The sequence below is a fragment of the Onthophagus taurus genome, unplaced genomic scaffold, assembly GCF_036711975.1.
Source record: "Onthophagus taurus isolate NC unplaced genomic scaffold, IU_Otau_3.0 ScKx7SY_16, whole genome shotgun sequence".
In the NCBI taxonomy this organism is placed as follows: domain Eukaryota; kingdom Metazoa; phylum Arthropoda; class Insecta; order Coleoptera; family Scarabaeidae; genus Onthophagus; species Onthophagus taurus.
In genome coordinates, this window is record NW_027248941.1 from 499,836 (window position 1) to 514,261 (window position 14,426).

Below are 14,426 nucleotides of genomic sequence, written 5' to 3' on the forward strand. Positions count from 1 at the left end.
TTTTATTTTAAGTTGGCAGGTATGAAAATCGGCCATTTTAGTTAATGTTGTTGTTGGGTGAACACGTCAAGTTGACGTTTATAAAAATGAGGAAGAAGTGTGGTGTATCAAAAGTGATTTCGATTAATACCGAAGTTAATAAATTCAGATTATATGATATAAGTTAAGCAGGTTAGTAATATTGAAGGGTTTTGCAATAAAATAGTGTTTATTTGTTAGTTGTGTTGAAGACTTTGAAGAGAAGCAAATAGAACACGGAATAAGCCTCGAAAGATAAAGGAGGAGCCCTAGATAATGGCAGGTTATTGTGTTTTTTTTTTTAATTAGAACTAACACTAGAACTAGAAACATTCAGTTTTAGCCGTCTTTAGAGACGTGCGGCTAAATCCGAATGTTTTTAGTTCTAGCTCTAGTGTTACTTCTAATGATAGGACTATGTTATGCTAAATAGCACTATATTATAGTGCTATATTCTTATAATTAACTAAAATCGTTTTTAAATAACTCTTTAGCTCCATCTATTGGTTATATTAATAAACGTCACTTGATGACATTTAAATTTGAGGTTAATTTTATTTTGTGTTTTAATTTAATAATTTATCAATTTTTTTAAATTTTGGTTCTATTAGAGTCAAAATAATTCGATTTATTTAATAAATTAATTTATTTTAAATTAAAATTTAAAGAAAGTAGTTTTTGAATAACTTTTTAACTCCATCTATTGGTTTTATTAATAAACGTCACTTGATGACATTTAAATTTAGGGTTAATTTTATTTTGTGTTTTAATTTAACAATTTCTTATCAATTTTTTTAAATTTTGGTTCTATTAGAGTCAAAATAATTCGATTTATTTAATTAATTAATTTATTCTAAATTAAAATTTAAAGAAAGTAGTTTTTGAATAACTTTTTAACTCCATCTATTGGTTGTATTAATAAACGTCACTTAATGACGTTAAATTTGAAATTACATTTATTTTGTGTTTTAATTTAGCAATTTTTTTTCAATTTTAGTTATATTTGATACAAAATGACTCAATTTATTTTAATAATTAATTTATTTTAAATTAAAATTAATAAAAAATTATTTTTAATCAATTTTTAGCTCCATCTATTGGTTGTATTAATAAATATATTTGTCACTCAATGACGTTTAAATTTGAGGTTAAATTTTATTTTGTGTTCTATCTAATACTAAATAGCATTAGATAGCGATAAGTTGTTATATAGAAAAACACCTAAAAAGCTTTTATTGACTCTAAAAAGGTAATAAAATTGAATAATTTTCTTTTAAAGTTAAATTATATAATAATAATTAGGGTTATTTTAATTTTTACAATTGGTATTAATCAATTGTCAATTTTGACATCTGTCAAAATTATTTCATTTAAATTTTGCGTTTTATTTAAAAAAATAAAAATGTTATCTTTATTGGAACGTTGGGTAAATAAAATAGCAATCGTAACCGGGGCTAGTTCAGGAATTGGAGCTGCGATTGCTCAAAAATTAGTCCAAGGAGGACTTATCGTAACGAATATCTCTTCGACGAATCATTTAATTTTAATCATTTTTATTTTTTAATTAGGTTGTTGGAATCGCTAGACATGTGGAAGTAATCCAAACGATTTCGGAGAAGTTAAAAAATGCGAAAGGGAAGCTTCATCCGTTTAAAGCGGATGTTACGAAAGAAAACGATATCCTCGCACTCTTTGAATTCGTCAAAACCAAATTAGGACCCGTTCATGTTTTGGTTAATAACGCGGGGATTGCGCGAAGCACGAATCTTTCTAACGGGGATACTTCTAAGTGGAAAGAAATTTTAGATACGAACGTTTTGGGGCCTTGCATCGCTACGAGAGAAGCGATCCGAGTAATGAAAAAGCACTCAATCCAGGGACAAATAATTCACATTTCGAGCATTTTAGGACACTATGTTGGTGTTAATATTCCTTTTTTGAACATGTACCCAGCTTCGAAGTTTGCAATTAGGGCTTTAACGGAAACTTTAAGACAAGAATTTGTGGCGGAGAAAGTTCCGATAAGAGTTTGTGTAAGATTCGAAACTTAATTAATTAATTAACTAATTTTTGCTTATTTTAGACGATTAGTCCAGGTTTTACCGACACTGAAATTATTAAACCCCTATCACAATACAAGGGAAATGCGAGTTTCGCTAAAGCCTTTGAGGAAACGCCCAAATTAAAATCGGAGGATATCGCGGATGCTGTTGTTTATATATTATCGACCCCTCATCATGTACAAATTCAGGATATTATGATTCGTCCGCTTGGAGAGCGCTTTTAAATCAATTAAACATAAAAATTAATGTTAATGTGACAATAACAAATAAATTGTGATTAAAAATTTAACTATATTGAGGTTAAATTTCATTATAAGTTTTTGTTTTTTTCGTTTTTTAAAGAATTTTCAAAAATATATTAATTTTGAATTAAATGTGCCATCTATTGAGATAATTGAAAACTGAAATTTAAAGGATTCTGTTTTTGTATTAGGATACAATTCGTAATTTTACTAATTTTTGTTTCCATTGGATGTTTTATTTTTGAATAAATTTAACTGAAAAGTTTCAAAATGTTTCCTTGTATCACCCCTAATTGGCCTTGACCTAGTTTAATTTGAAAATTTTTCTCGTAACTTCGAGGATGTCTCCTTGAGTTCACCTTGAATGACCTCTAATTCACCTTGACCTAGTTAAAATTGAAAATTTTTCTCGAAACTTTGAGGATGTCTCCTTGAGTTCACCTTGAACGACCTCTAATTCACCTTGACCTAGTTAAAACTGAAAATTTTTCTCGAAAGTATGAGGTTGTCTCCTTGAGTTCACCTTGAACGACCTCTAATTGACATTGGTGAAGATAAAAGTGAATCGTTTTCTGCCTAAATAATTATATCTTCTGATACTTTGGGAAATATTAATCGATTTAGGTTACGGTTTAAATTAAAACATTTATTTATAGATATCAATATTTATTCATTTTATAAGTTAATTAATTACACTTAGTCAAGTTTCAAACCGCCGAATTGGTTCGTAACTAGTCTAATTTCCGTTAGTTGCGATATTAAATAACAGATGTCGCTCGATTGTTTTAAAAACATTTTATTTTAATAAATCTATTACATTATTTATAATTAATTTTATTATATAATGTTAAATTTATACATTAACTTATTCAATAAAGGTTTCTTAATTATTATTCAATTAAGGCTTCTCCTTAACGGAGATGTTACTGATAAACTCTCTAAACAACACAGAATAAACAAAAATTACGAAATTAACTTACCAATTTGATAATTCCTCACAGATTATTTATTTAACACTATTAAACAATAACTTTTTTAATTATTAACATCACCACACTCCACATAAGTCAACAAAAATTGATTTTAAAAGTTAGGTTAGAAACTGTCAAATGTCAGAATTAAATATATTGATATAGACTTTTTCCGACAGATGGCGCTATCTCTATGCGTCTTTTTCAAGTGACATTTTTGATGTTTTATAAAAAAAAATTTAGTCTTTGACGCATGACATAACCTTAAAATTTCAAGTTTTAGTTTTATTTCTTATTTTATCGGCGGAAAAAGTGAGGTTAAGTTAAAGTTTTCGACCGTTACCATGGTGATTTGTCAATTTTAGAACTGTCAAAATAGAAAATTGTAAGTTGCAAATTTTAATTAATTTAAATTGAAACATACATAAAAATAACTTTTTAAATTATTAACCTCACTACACACTTCACATCAATCAATAAAAGTTAATTTTAAAAGTGAATTGAATCAATTAATTGAAATAGCCAACCTTAAAACACTAAATTAGGTTGGTAATGATTTGAAATGTCAAATTTGAGATAAAATTTATTTATTACATACAAAAAGAATCAATAATTATAAATTGCATGAAATTTCTTTCGAATTACTCCATAAATTTGATTAAAAATATAATTTCCAATTTTTTTTCCTTTAATACACTTACATATATCACATTAAAAAGATCGATTATTAATACGTTTTTTTCCATCTTCGGTGGTCGTACGCACATTTATATATAAAGTTTCGATAATATTTTTCTTTCTTAATTAGTTTCGATTATTAAAACTTACGCTACGGTCGCATTCCACTTCTCTTTGCGTTGCTCGACGCCGAACGCGGTGTCGTAATTGCCTTTCGAGATGAACAAGCGTTTAAAATGTGGGATGCAATAAACTTTACCTTGATTATACGTATACGAATCCATCCTACAACAAATTCATTAATTAAACGATTTTATTAATAATTAATAATAATGAGTCACCTTAAAATCGTTCCACATTCGGTACATTTAAAACATTTCTTGTGGTAGTTGAGGTTATGTACGGTGATCTTTTCCAGGGGGTAAATACGTTCTTTGCAACCATCGCAAGAATCCAAACCGCTCGTTGTATCCTGTGGATATAATCAAGTTTTTTTTTTGACATTTCGCGAAAAAAATTTTTTTTTTTGACAGTTTATTAATTAAATAAATAAATAAAGAGAAAGTAATAAAGAGAAGAAATCGTTAAATAAGAGAACATTTAAGTATACCTTTTTTATTTTCACACTAATGTATACAAAAAGAGAAAAGAACTAAGAGAGAAAAAAAAATTTGGTTGGCACTATTTGCTATAACGAAGTGAAGTTAGGGTTTGAAAAGAGGGAGACAAAAAATTGATTGTTATTAATTAATTATCTTTTAAACGGAAGACTAAGAGTTGAAATGGAAAGATTTTTCTTTCTAAAAAGATACATTAAAACATTTCTTTAATGTACATCGAGAAAACAACAATAATAACTCTAATTTACATTGTTTTTTTTTTCTAAAAAAGGGTTAACATACAGATATAAAAAGTTTTTTTCGATTTCTTCATCAAATTCCTTTTTTTTCAACGTGGGTGATAATGAATTAGTAGAAGATTAAAGACGTTTAAAAATTGACACGGTCCCATGTAAATCTCTCGAAAATCTCAATTATTTTGTTTTAATTCAGTCTTTTAGCTTAATTAATCCAATTTTTAAGAGTGTTAATTAATTAAGTATTTTTTTAAAAAGGGGGTAACATATAAATGTACAAATATTGTGGTAAAACTCTAAACGCTAAAAAACGAAAAAATAATAATAATAATAATAAAATAGTTAATCAATTAATTAATAGCAGCAAAAAAAATATTTTTTTTGTCATCATTTTGGCTTTTTTCATAATTTTTTTTTATAATTAACAAAATCGTGTTTAATGTATCCGGTGGGCGCCTGAGGTTGTCTCCGGCGAGTCTTCTCCTCGCGATTTTACTGAAACCAACAAGAAGAAATCGTGTCCAAAAACAATTTGAACCGAAAACAACCGGAACAACATCCAAAAAATTGCGATTTGTGCTTTGCTTTGCTATATCATGCGATTATTAACCAACAAAATCGATTAATTCAAGAAAAATAAACAAAAAACGATAAAGTGAGGGGGTTGGTTGGAGACGATAAAGTGCGAAGTGCAAAAGTTATCAAAATTAAGAAATAAGAAGGAAAACTAATTATTACATAGCAATAAAAAATGTTGCTCATAAGATTTGGTGTGTTATTACAAGCCGAGGCAGTGGAGGTTTTCCTTATAAAGCAATAAGAAAGAAATTCTGATGTGTCATTACAAGCCGAGGCAGTAGCTTTGTTTAATACAAAACAATAAGAAAAAGTTTTTCTATACACTTGAAAAAGTTAGGTTAGGTTGAAAAAAATGATAACGTAATTTTAACAACGCAATAAATAACTAATTCGTTACAAAAATTGAATGTACTCACTCTGCCTTAAAAGCGTATCTTTCAGCTTCATTTAATGTGGAAATTGTTTAATATAATTATTATAAAACGTTTTTTTGATGCAACAGGTGATTTTTTTAAAGATGTCGGTGTTTATTGACAAATCACCATGGTAACGGCAGGGTTGAAAACTTTGAAACGAAAAATTATTTTAGTCGCAAAATTTTCGTAGACTTTTCCGCTGATGGAATAAGAAATAAAACTAAAATTAGAAATTTTTTAGGCATAACCTCAAAATTTCTAGTTTTAGTTTTATTTCTAACTCAGAATGAGTTAAATGAATTTTTTTTTTAATGAAACGTCAAAAATGTCATTTGAAAAAGACGCGTAGGAGGTAGCGCCATCTAGTAAAATTTATTGGCATTAATTAATTTTTTTTTAATTTTTAATGAATTTGTTAAAAATTCGAAGAATAACTCGTTTTAACAAAACGCACAAAGACACACGGCATAACCTCAAAATTTCTAGTTTTAGTTTTATTTCTAATCCAAAATTAAATCAGATTTTATTTAATGAAACGTCAAAAAATGTCACTTGAAAAAGACGCATGGGTGATAGCGCCATCTGTTGGGAAAACTCCAAAAATTTTTGTAACTATCTTCTCATCATGTCAAATATTTTAAAATTTAAATTGGAGAAAATTTTATTTTCGAAAATTAGAAACGGTTTATATAGCAAATTAATACTATAGTTCGTTTTTTTTCTATAATACTTGTCGATGTAAATTATTTAGGGTTTCTGTTGGTATTATCTAGGACCCTTATAAAATTTGTTGTTTTCATGATTTTTAGTAACATTGTCAGTAACTAATTAGTTGAGGTTAAAATACTAATAAATTTTTAGATAAATACGATTTTGACGAAGTACATATGTTATAAAAACGTGCTACAAAGTAATTACATAGAATAAAATACCTTTTCTAGGTAAGTAAATGGCAAATAAACACCCCACAACACTTTTTATGCACCTTTTCTTTTTGAATAACGAAAGCTCAAACGTCAATGTGACATATTTACTTCAAAACATGATAAAACAAAACTCCCTGTTAATTTTGCCAACTTTACAACAATTTGACAGGTATTATAGAAAAAAAATGAACTATAGAAGAATTGATTTTGAGATCAACTTTAATTATATCTGCCATAAATACGTAAAAAAGTCAAATTCATTACAAACTGTCATTGTCATAAAAAATTCGACGCGTGTTGAAAACGTTTAAACATTATCAGGTTATTTTGTTGAGTTTATGAACGTTTTTTACGTTTAATTGAAGCTAAAAGGTATGTTTTTAAGGCAAATTTAGTAAATTGACGATTTAATGACGAGATAAATAAATTAAAAAGTTAACCTAAAAAATTGAAATTGTAGAAACTTTTTTTTTAATTATAATGAGGAAATGATTGGGCGCGTTCACCAACTGTCAACGTTTGCAAACGGAGACCAAACTGTTGGCAACATTTCTGGTGAACGCAATGCTAACTTCAAACGTGTTTGGTAAACGGCCGCCATTTTATCAATCGTATGATTTTTCCGTTAGCAAACGCAAATGGTGTTTGGTGTTTGTGTCATCTTAAATTTAAAATCAACAAAAAAGAATGGCAGAAGCCCGAAATTATTTATTTAATGGGTTTTATACTATCTTTGAAAATGAAGAAATTCATGATAAATTGAGCGGTATGATCTATAAATTAATTAAAATTGTAAATAATTGTTATTAAAGCGCCATCTGTTGTTATCAAACCATGTCTATAGAAAAATTGGCCGTTCACCAAATAACCAACGCAATCGTAACCCGTTTGCGTTTGCCAACGTAAACGGAATTCTCTGGTGAACGCGCCCATTTATATCTTAATTGTTATTAATACTTCTTTATTAAAAAATAATTTAGTTATTTAGCAAAATAATTTAGCACAGCTGCCTCAGCCTACAACAACATATCATTACTACAGAAAAACATTTTTTTAATCGTTTTGTAATAAAAAAAAGCTTCTGCTTCGGCAGCACACTGCAATAATATGTTATTACTACCGAAAAACATTTTTTTAATCGTTTTGTAGTAAAAAAAGCTACTGCTTCGGCAGCACAGCTGCCTCAGCCTGCAATAATATGTTATTACTAGAGAAAAACTTTTTTTACTTGTTTTATAATAAAAAAGCTACTGCTTCGGCAGCACAGCTGCCTCAGCCTACAATAACATATCATTATTACAAAAAAACATTTTTTAAATTATTTTGTAATAAAAAAACTTTTGCTTCGGCAGCAAAGCTGCCTCAGCCTGCAATAACATATCATTACTACAGAAAAACATTTTTTTAATCGTTTTGTATTAAAAAAGCTTTTGCTTCGGCAGCACAGCTGCCTCAGCCTGCAATAAATTATTATTACTAGAAAAAAAACATTTTTTAAATAATTTTGTAATAAAAAAGCTTTTGCTTCGGCAGCACAGCTGCCTCAGCCTGCAATAATATATCATTACTACAGAAAAACATTTTTTTAATTGTTTTGTAATAAAAAAAAAACTACTGCCTCAGCAGCACAGCTGCCTCGGCTTGTAATAATATATCATTACTACAAGAAAAACATTTTTTAAATTATTTTGTAATAAAAAAACTTTTGCTTCGGCAGCAAAGCTGCCTCAGTCTGCAATAACATATCATTACTACAGAAAACATTTTTTCAATCGTTTTGTATTAAAAAAGCTTTTGCTTCGGCAGCACAGCTGCCTCAGCCTGCAATAACATATCATTACTACAGAAAAACATTTTTTTAATTGTTTTGTAATAAAAAAAACTACTGCCTCAGCAGCACAGCTGCCTCGGCTTGTAATAATATATCATTACTACAAGAGACATTTTTTAAATTATTTTGTAATAAAAAAACTTTTGCTTCGGCAGCGAAGCTGCCTCAGCCTGCAATAATATATCATTGCTACAGAAAAACATTTTTTTAATTGTTTTGTAATAAAAAAAACTACTGCCTCAGCAGCACAGCTGCCTCGGCTTGTAATAATATATCAAAAGAAACCTTTTTTAATTGCTTTATAATATTTAAACCACTGCCTCGGCCTATAATAATATATCATTACTAAAAAGAAACCTCGTCTAATTGTTTTGTAATACTTGAACCACTGCCTCAGCAGCACCACCGCCTCAGGTTCATAATATGTGTTAATACAGAAAATAAACCTTTGTTACAAACCTTAGTTATAATAAGCTAAGTTCAAAATAAGCCAATACAAATACATCAAAATCATGCTTTAAAAAGGTATCTATTTTGGTTTCTTTTCTTTTTTTCTCTTAACAACAACAAAAACAATTTTCTACTCACCACGAATCGGTTAACTTTAACCTTAGGCTGACGGTTGGTCTCATTTTGGGTATCTTTCAGCGATTCAAACTTAGCCCTTAACCTAAGACATAATTAATTTTAAATAGTTTAATCGTCGAAATTTTAAATAAAAATTACACTTTGGTGGACTCGATTTGTTGGCCTGGTTGGTCGCTGTACTCCTCGATAATATTAACTTGTTGTTGTTCGCGTTTGATTTCTTTCGCCTCCCATTTTTCGAATTTGGCGCGCAATTGCTGGGCGCGCGCCGCTTTTTGAGCTTCGAGCAAATCAACGTCTTGAAGTTTATTATCGACCTCTTCGATCGATTCGCTTTCTTCCTCGCTTTCTGAGCCTTCCGCCTCGCTACTCGATTCCGGTTTAGTCGGTTCTGGTGGAGGAGTAAACCTTTTTAATGGTTTTGGACCTAAAAATCAACAATATAATAACCTAAAATAATTAAAAGTATTTTTACCTAGATTTAACGGTTCTTTATTTAAATTTTCCTCCATTTGCCGGAATTTATTAAGAACTTTCGTGGTGGTGTGAGATTCTTTAGCGATAACGGAATCTTCAACGTGCTCATCAGCTCTGATTACTTCAGGATCGTGGTAGATGTCTCGGTCTGGGGAGTCACCCTGGAAACAAAAATATCTTAAAATAAAACGAACACAAATTTAATCACATCATGTTAATTCAAATTAAAATTCGTATTATTTTTAGTAGTGATGTTAATGAGTCATTTTCGGCTTAAACATTGAATAAAAATCAAATGGGAGCCTTATTCTGCAAATCATCCTTCATACGATTAATACAAGATAAGGCCACTCCTTGTAGAAGACTTGATGCTACTTCCAGAAGATTAAACACTACTTGAAGAAGTCCACTTTATGTAATCACACAATTAACGATAAACGAAATATTGAATCCTTTTTCTTGCAGAATAAGGCTCTACAACAATTTTTTTTTAATAAATCGATGAATAAAGGAGGAGATTTAATAAAGTTTTTAGCCCCAACATTAATTTTAATCAAATTGAATTGAAAAACGTCGTTTTTAGAAACGTCATTACGAAATTGTCATTAGACACGCAGTTGTGCCAACCTAAATCGATTCAATGCAGCTAATTTCAGGTTAAATTAATTTTTTGATTTTAAACTTTATTTTTATTTTTTTAACTTTTTTTATTGGAAAAACATTTTAAATCAAACCAAAATTACCTTATTTGTCTTTTGTTAAAGCAATATAATTTTAAAAATGCGTTTTTTTTTTCGTTTTTAACAAAGCTTCAAATTTGTAGGTTAAGTTGATGACGTTTCGACATTTTGATAGGTTTTTAAAAGAATTTTTATAAATTAATGACAGAAATTCAATAAAAACTGATAAATTAAAAATGCTCTACTACTTAAAATGCTTTAAAAATAATAAATTAGTTTTAATGGGAAATTAGCAAAACTAAAGGGCTAGATGTTTAGGTTGGCACCACTGCGTTTCTAATGACAGTTCTAATAATGACATTTGTCTTTTTTAATATAAAAAAAGGGATTATTTCGTTATATTAAATCAATTTAAATGTTTCTAATTGTTTATAATTATTTCAGATTGTATTTATTACAATATTAATTGTTATTGAAGCCCAAAAACTTTCTTAAACTTTTCTAACCTCACCCATTCAAGAAAATGAGATGGTTTCGATAAAAATTAAAGTGAGTTCATAAATTATGTGATAATTATGTTTTAATCAAATAAATCAAGCTAATTTATGAACTCACATAATAAATTAAAAAAAAAACGGTGCAAACTCCAGTCCCAGAAAGTATTGCAACCGGCCAAAAAAGCGACACGCCACCAAAATAAAAATAAAAAACAACCAAAAAATAATAAACATTAAAAAACAGTGCTCAAGCACAACGCAAAAAGTGGATAACGATGCCAAAAAAAAAGGTAAAAGTAAGAAGATTTTTTATCCTTTTCGTTTGATTAATTTGTTTAAAGGAGTGATTAAATAAAGTGATGATAATAAGCGAGATAAGTAATGTTTTTTTGTTGGGGGGTATGGGGGAGTTAGCGAGCTTGACACCAGAGTCGAAAGCAGACCTTCTGCTGGCCGTCTCGAGGCGGCGTTATTCTAAACTGCTTCCGTTCCTTCTCCGGCTCCTTGTACGTTTCGAAAAACTTAAACCGCTGTTGAATGTCAGACGTTTCGATCTTAACGTCGTCGAGTTGTTCGGACGATTTAACCGTGTCCTCTGATGACTGCCTCGCCATGTAAGCCTACATTATAACAATAACAAAAAAGGGGGCCCACGTTTTAATCGATTATACTCTATTTTTTTAATTCGGAGGAGTAAAATGAAAAGTCACGTTTATTTATAACTAACAAATAAAACTAGACTAATAATACTAGCACTAAAACTAACACTAGATCTAGAAATATAATTATTTTTAATACAAAATCAGTTAAATAAAATTTTTAACGTCAAAAAATGACACTTGATAAGACGCATAGGAGATAGCGCCATCTATCGCAAAAAGTCTAAAAATGTACTTTTGTAACTATCTTCTCATCATGTCAGATATTTTTTTATATCACGTAAAACGTGTACGAGTGACTAAAACGAGCTTCTATGACGCAAATTTCTTTTTAGTTTTATTTCTAAAACTGAGTGAGTTAAATAAAAATTATTAATTCAACGTCAAAAACATGTCATTTGAAAAAGTGAGGTTAGGTTGTGCTCGAAAAGTGGAATTAGAAATCCTCAACACCATTTTAAGGTACATTTTTAAATCAACACGGCCGTTTTCGAAGACATCGGCCGCCCCCGAAAGCACTCAACGTAGAAAATGACGTAAATTTCACTTAAAACTTATAAACAAACTGATTTTGTCAAACGATCGGTATGAAAGGAAGGGCTACCAACCAAATTTTTTTTTCAAATTTAAAACAATCTGATTGTCAAATGATCGGTATGAAAAAAAGTACTATTAAAATCATTTTTTAACATAAACATCGCGGTTATAATTAAATTTGAAATAAATTACAAAATAATTATTTATTGTCAATAGGTCAATAGTAGCGACATCTATGAGTGTCGTTTGATGACAGTTCTATTTTGATAGAAAATAAATAACTACATATATCAAAATTAATAGTTTAGCTAGAAATGATCAAAAATGAATCGATTCTTGACTTTAAAGCATAATTAAACATTTAATAATTATAGTAAATAAGATAAATTTCACTTCAACCTTGAAAATAATCCGATTATGTCAATTGTCAGAAGTCAATCAGTATGAAAGGAAGGGCTACCAACCTAATTTTTTTTTAAATCCCAAATTATTTTTTTTTAATTTGAAAATAATCCGATTCTGTCAAGTGATCGGTATGAAAGGAACTGTCATTAACTTCATTTTTTAACATAAACATCGCGGTTATAACTAAATTTGCAAGGAATTACGAAATAATTATTTATTGTCAATGACAGGTCAATAGCAGCGACATCTATGAGTGTCGTTTGATGACAGTTTTAGGTTGATAGAAAATAAATAACTACACAATACATTAAAACTCATAGTTTACCTAGAAATGATCAAAAACGAATCGATTCTTGACTTTAAAGTATAATTAAACATTTAATAATTATAGTAAATAAAATAAATTTCACTTCAACGTTGAAAACAATCTTATTATGTCAACTGTCAGAAATCAGTCAGTATGAAAGGAAGGGTTACCAACCTAATTTAATTAACCAACCTATAAAACTTAAAAATGTTGTCACTTCAATTTGAAAACACTCCTCCGAATTAAAAAATAGAGTATAATAATTAAAAAAAATCGCGAATAAAACTTAATTATAATTTTTTGGGACAAATCTTTCTAATAAAAAAAATAAAATTTACCTCTCGAGCTTTTTTCACGTCAGCTTGTTGTTTCGGGGGCGAAACTGGAGATAATTGGGGCGCTTTCGAAGCGTTAGCATCCAATTCGAGGAATATCGATCGAGATTTCTTACTGATACCGCTTTCAAAAACCGACATATCCTCATCCATTTCTTTTCGGTTCTCTTCCGTGTAAATTTCACCCTTTTCGAATTTTTCCTTAATCGATTTAGTAGCACAAACTTCCACAGGGGGTGGGGTGGTTGGTCGTTTTATATTCGTTCCCGATTCCGATTCCATCACAGCTTGTTGATAAGCTTCTTTCATTTTTCCTTGTTTACCCTAAATGATTAAAACATTTTTATTGATTTATTTTAATTGGTTAAAATGGTTTACCATAAAAAGTCTATTTCGAATCGTTTGTATTTCTTGTTTACGTTCTTCTCTCCTTTCATCTTTAGAATTTTGCTCTCCATGCTCCCATTTACTTTTTACGTCCGACATTCCGGTGAAATGGAACGGTTTCTCTTTTTGGACGCGTTTCGCCCTGATCAAATCGGCATCTTCACCTTCGACCTCCTCTTCTTCCTCATTTTGGATCTCCTCGTCTGAGGAGCTTTCATCAATTGGAATTCCATTAAGAGATTCGACAGGAACTCCAACATCCATCCCTTTAGCTTGAAACCTACAAAATAATGTTTTAAATAAAATCAAAATTAATTTATTAATGAATTACTTGGCTAATTTCGATAAAATCGACGGTGAGCGTTTAACATTTACAGCCCCAGCGGCTGTTGCGTTTTTCTCTGAAGCCTCCTCTTGAAAGTTTTCAAAAACTTGGAATCGCTCCCGAACGTTCAAACTTTGTAACTCTTCCAACCCCAAATCAGGTTTATCACTAGCTGTTAATCAAAAAGAATTAATTAATCACACACAAAAAAAATTAACAAACTTTGGGGATTATTTACAAAGAAAAAGTTGGGTTATCTTTTTTTTTAGTACAACTTAACAAAAATTGTTAACGAAAGCTCGTTCTAAGGCGTTTTATTTTTAATTTAACTCTTTTTTTACATTTTTCGTGCGAATGCAAACGAAAAGTACCTCTAACAACGTCTGGGGGTAACTCTAACGGTTGATTTTCACGTATTATTAGTTCGTGTTTCTTTGGTATCGCTGGAATGTCATAAAATTTTAAAAAGAAAACATAAAAAAACTTTCCTAATCATTTTTATCGCATTAAAATCAATAACTTACGTTGTTGATCGTCCTCGACGGCTTTTGGGGCGAAAAGACTCTTGAAATGGGGCTTGCAATAAACCGTGCCTTCGTTACTTTGATATGTATCCACCCTTTATAAAGTAACAACGATATATTAATTA

The 14,426-nt window shown here is 29.5% G+C and overlaps 2 protein-coding genes across 26 annotated transcripts in view; one reads left to right on the plus strand and one right to left on the minus strand.

Annotated features, from left to right (window-relative positions):
- The first annotated feature begins 34 nt into the window (after positions 1-34).
- On the plus strand, positions 35-2,397 carry LOC111415382 (farnesol dehydrogenase-like). Of its 3 annotated transcripts, XM_023047059.2 has the most exons (4): positions 35-171; positions 220-297; positions 1,587-2,051; positions 2,102-2,397. In XM_023047059.2, exons 2-4 carry the CDS (start codon positions 295-297, stop codon positions 2,303-2,305), a joined length of 672 nt encoding a protein of 223 aa, XP_022902827.2. In that variant the 5' UTR covers positions 35-171; positions 220-294; the 3' UTR covers positions 2,306-2,397. The 3 variants fall into 3 exon arrangements, with proteins under 3 accessions (XP_022902827.2, XP_022902826.2, XP_022902825.2); XM_023047058.2 differs by lacking the exons at positions 35-171; positions 220-297 and adding an exon at positions 1,320-1,528 and having other exon boundaries at positions 1,587-2,045; XM_023047057.2 differs by lacking the exons at positions 35-171; positions 220-297 and adding an exon at positions 1,326-1,528.
- Positions 2,398-3,864: 1,467 nt separating this feature from the next.
- LOC111415365 (uncharacterized) overlaps positions 3,865-14,426 on the minus strand; it is a 28,984-nt gene continuing 18,422 nt past the window's right edge. For 18 of the 23 annotated variants that reach the window (XM_023047022.2, XM_071201022.1, XM_023047014.2 and 15 more), the window contains 11 exons: positions 14,302-14,396; positions 14,149-14,220; positions 13,784-13,949; positions 13,444-13,732; positions 13,069-13,389; positions 11,266-11,442; positions 9,644-9,806; positions 9,307-9,595; positions 9,169-9,250; positions 4,314-4,444; positions 3,865-4,257 (listed from right to left, as the gene is read on the minus strand). In XM_023047022.2, the coding sequence (XP_022902790.2) occupies positions 4,119-4,257; positions 4,314-4,444; positions 9,169-9,250; positions 9,307-9,595; positions 9,644-9,806; positions 11,266-11,442; positions 13,069-13,389; positions 13,444-13,732; positions 13,784-13,949; positions 14,149-14,220; positions 14,302-14,396 (1,924 nt within the window). In that variant the 3' untranslated portion in view covers positions 3,865-4,118. Of the gene's footprint in view, positions 4,258-4,313; positions 4,445-5,165; positions 5,324-9,168; positions 9,251-9,306; positions 9,596-9,643; positions 9,807-11,265; positions 11,443-13,068; positions 13,390-13,443; positions 13,733-13,783; positions 13,950-14,148; positions 14,221-14,301; positions 14,397-14,426 lie in introns of those variants that run through there. The other 5 variants (XM_023047031.2, XM_023047026.2, XM_023047015.2 and 2 more) reach the window with 3 other exon arrangements.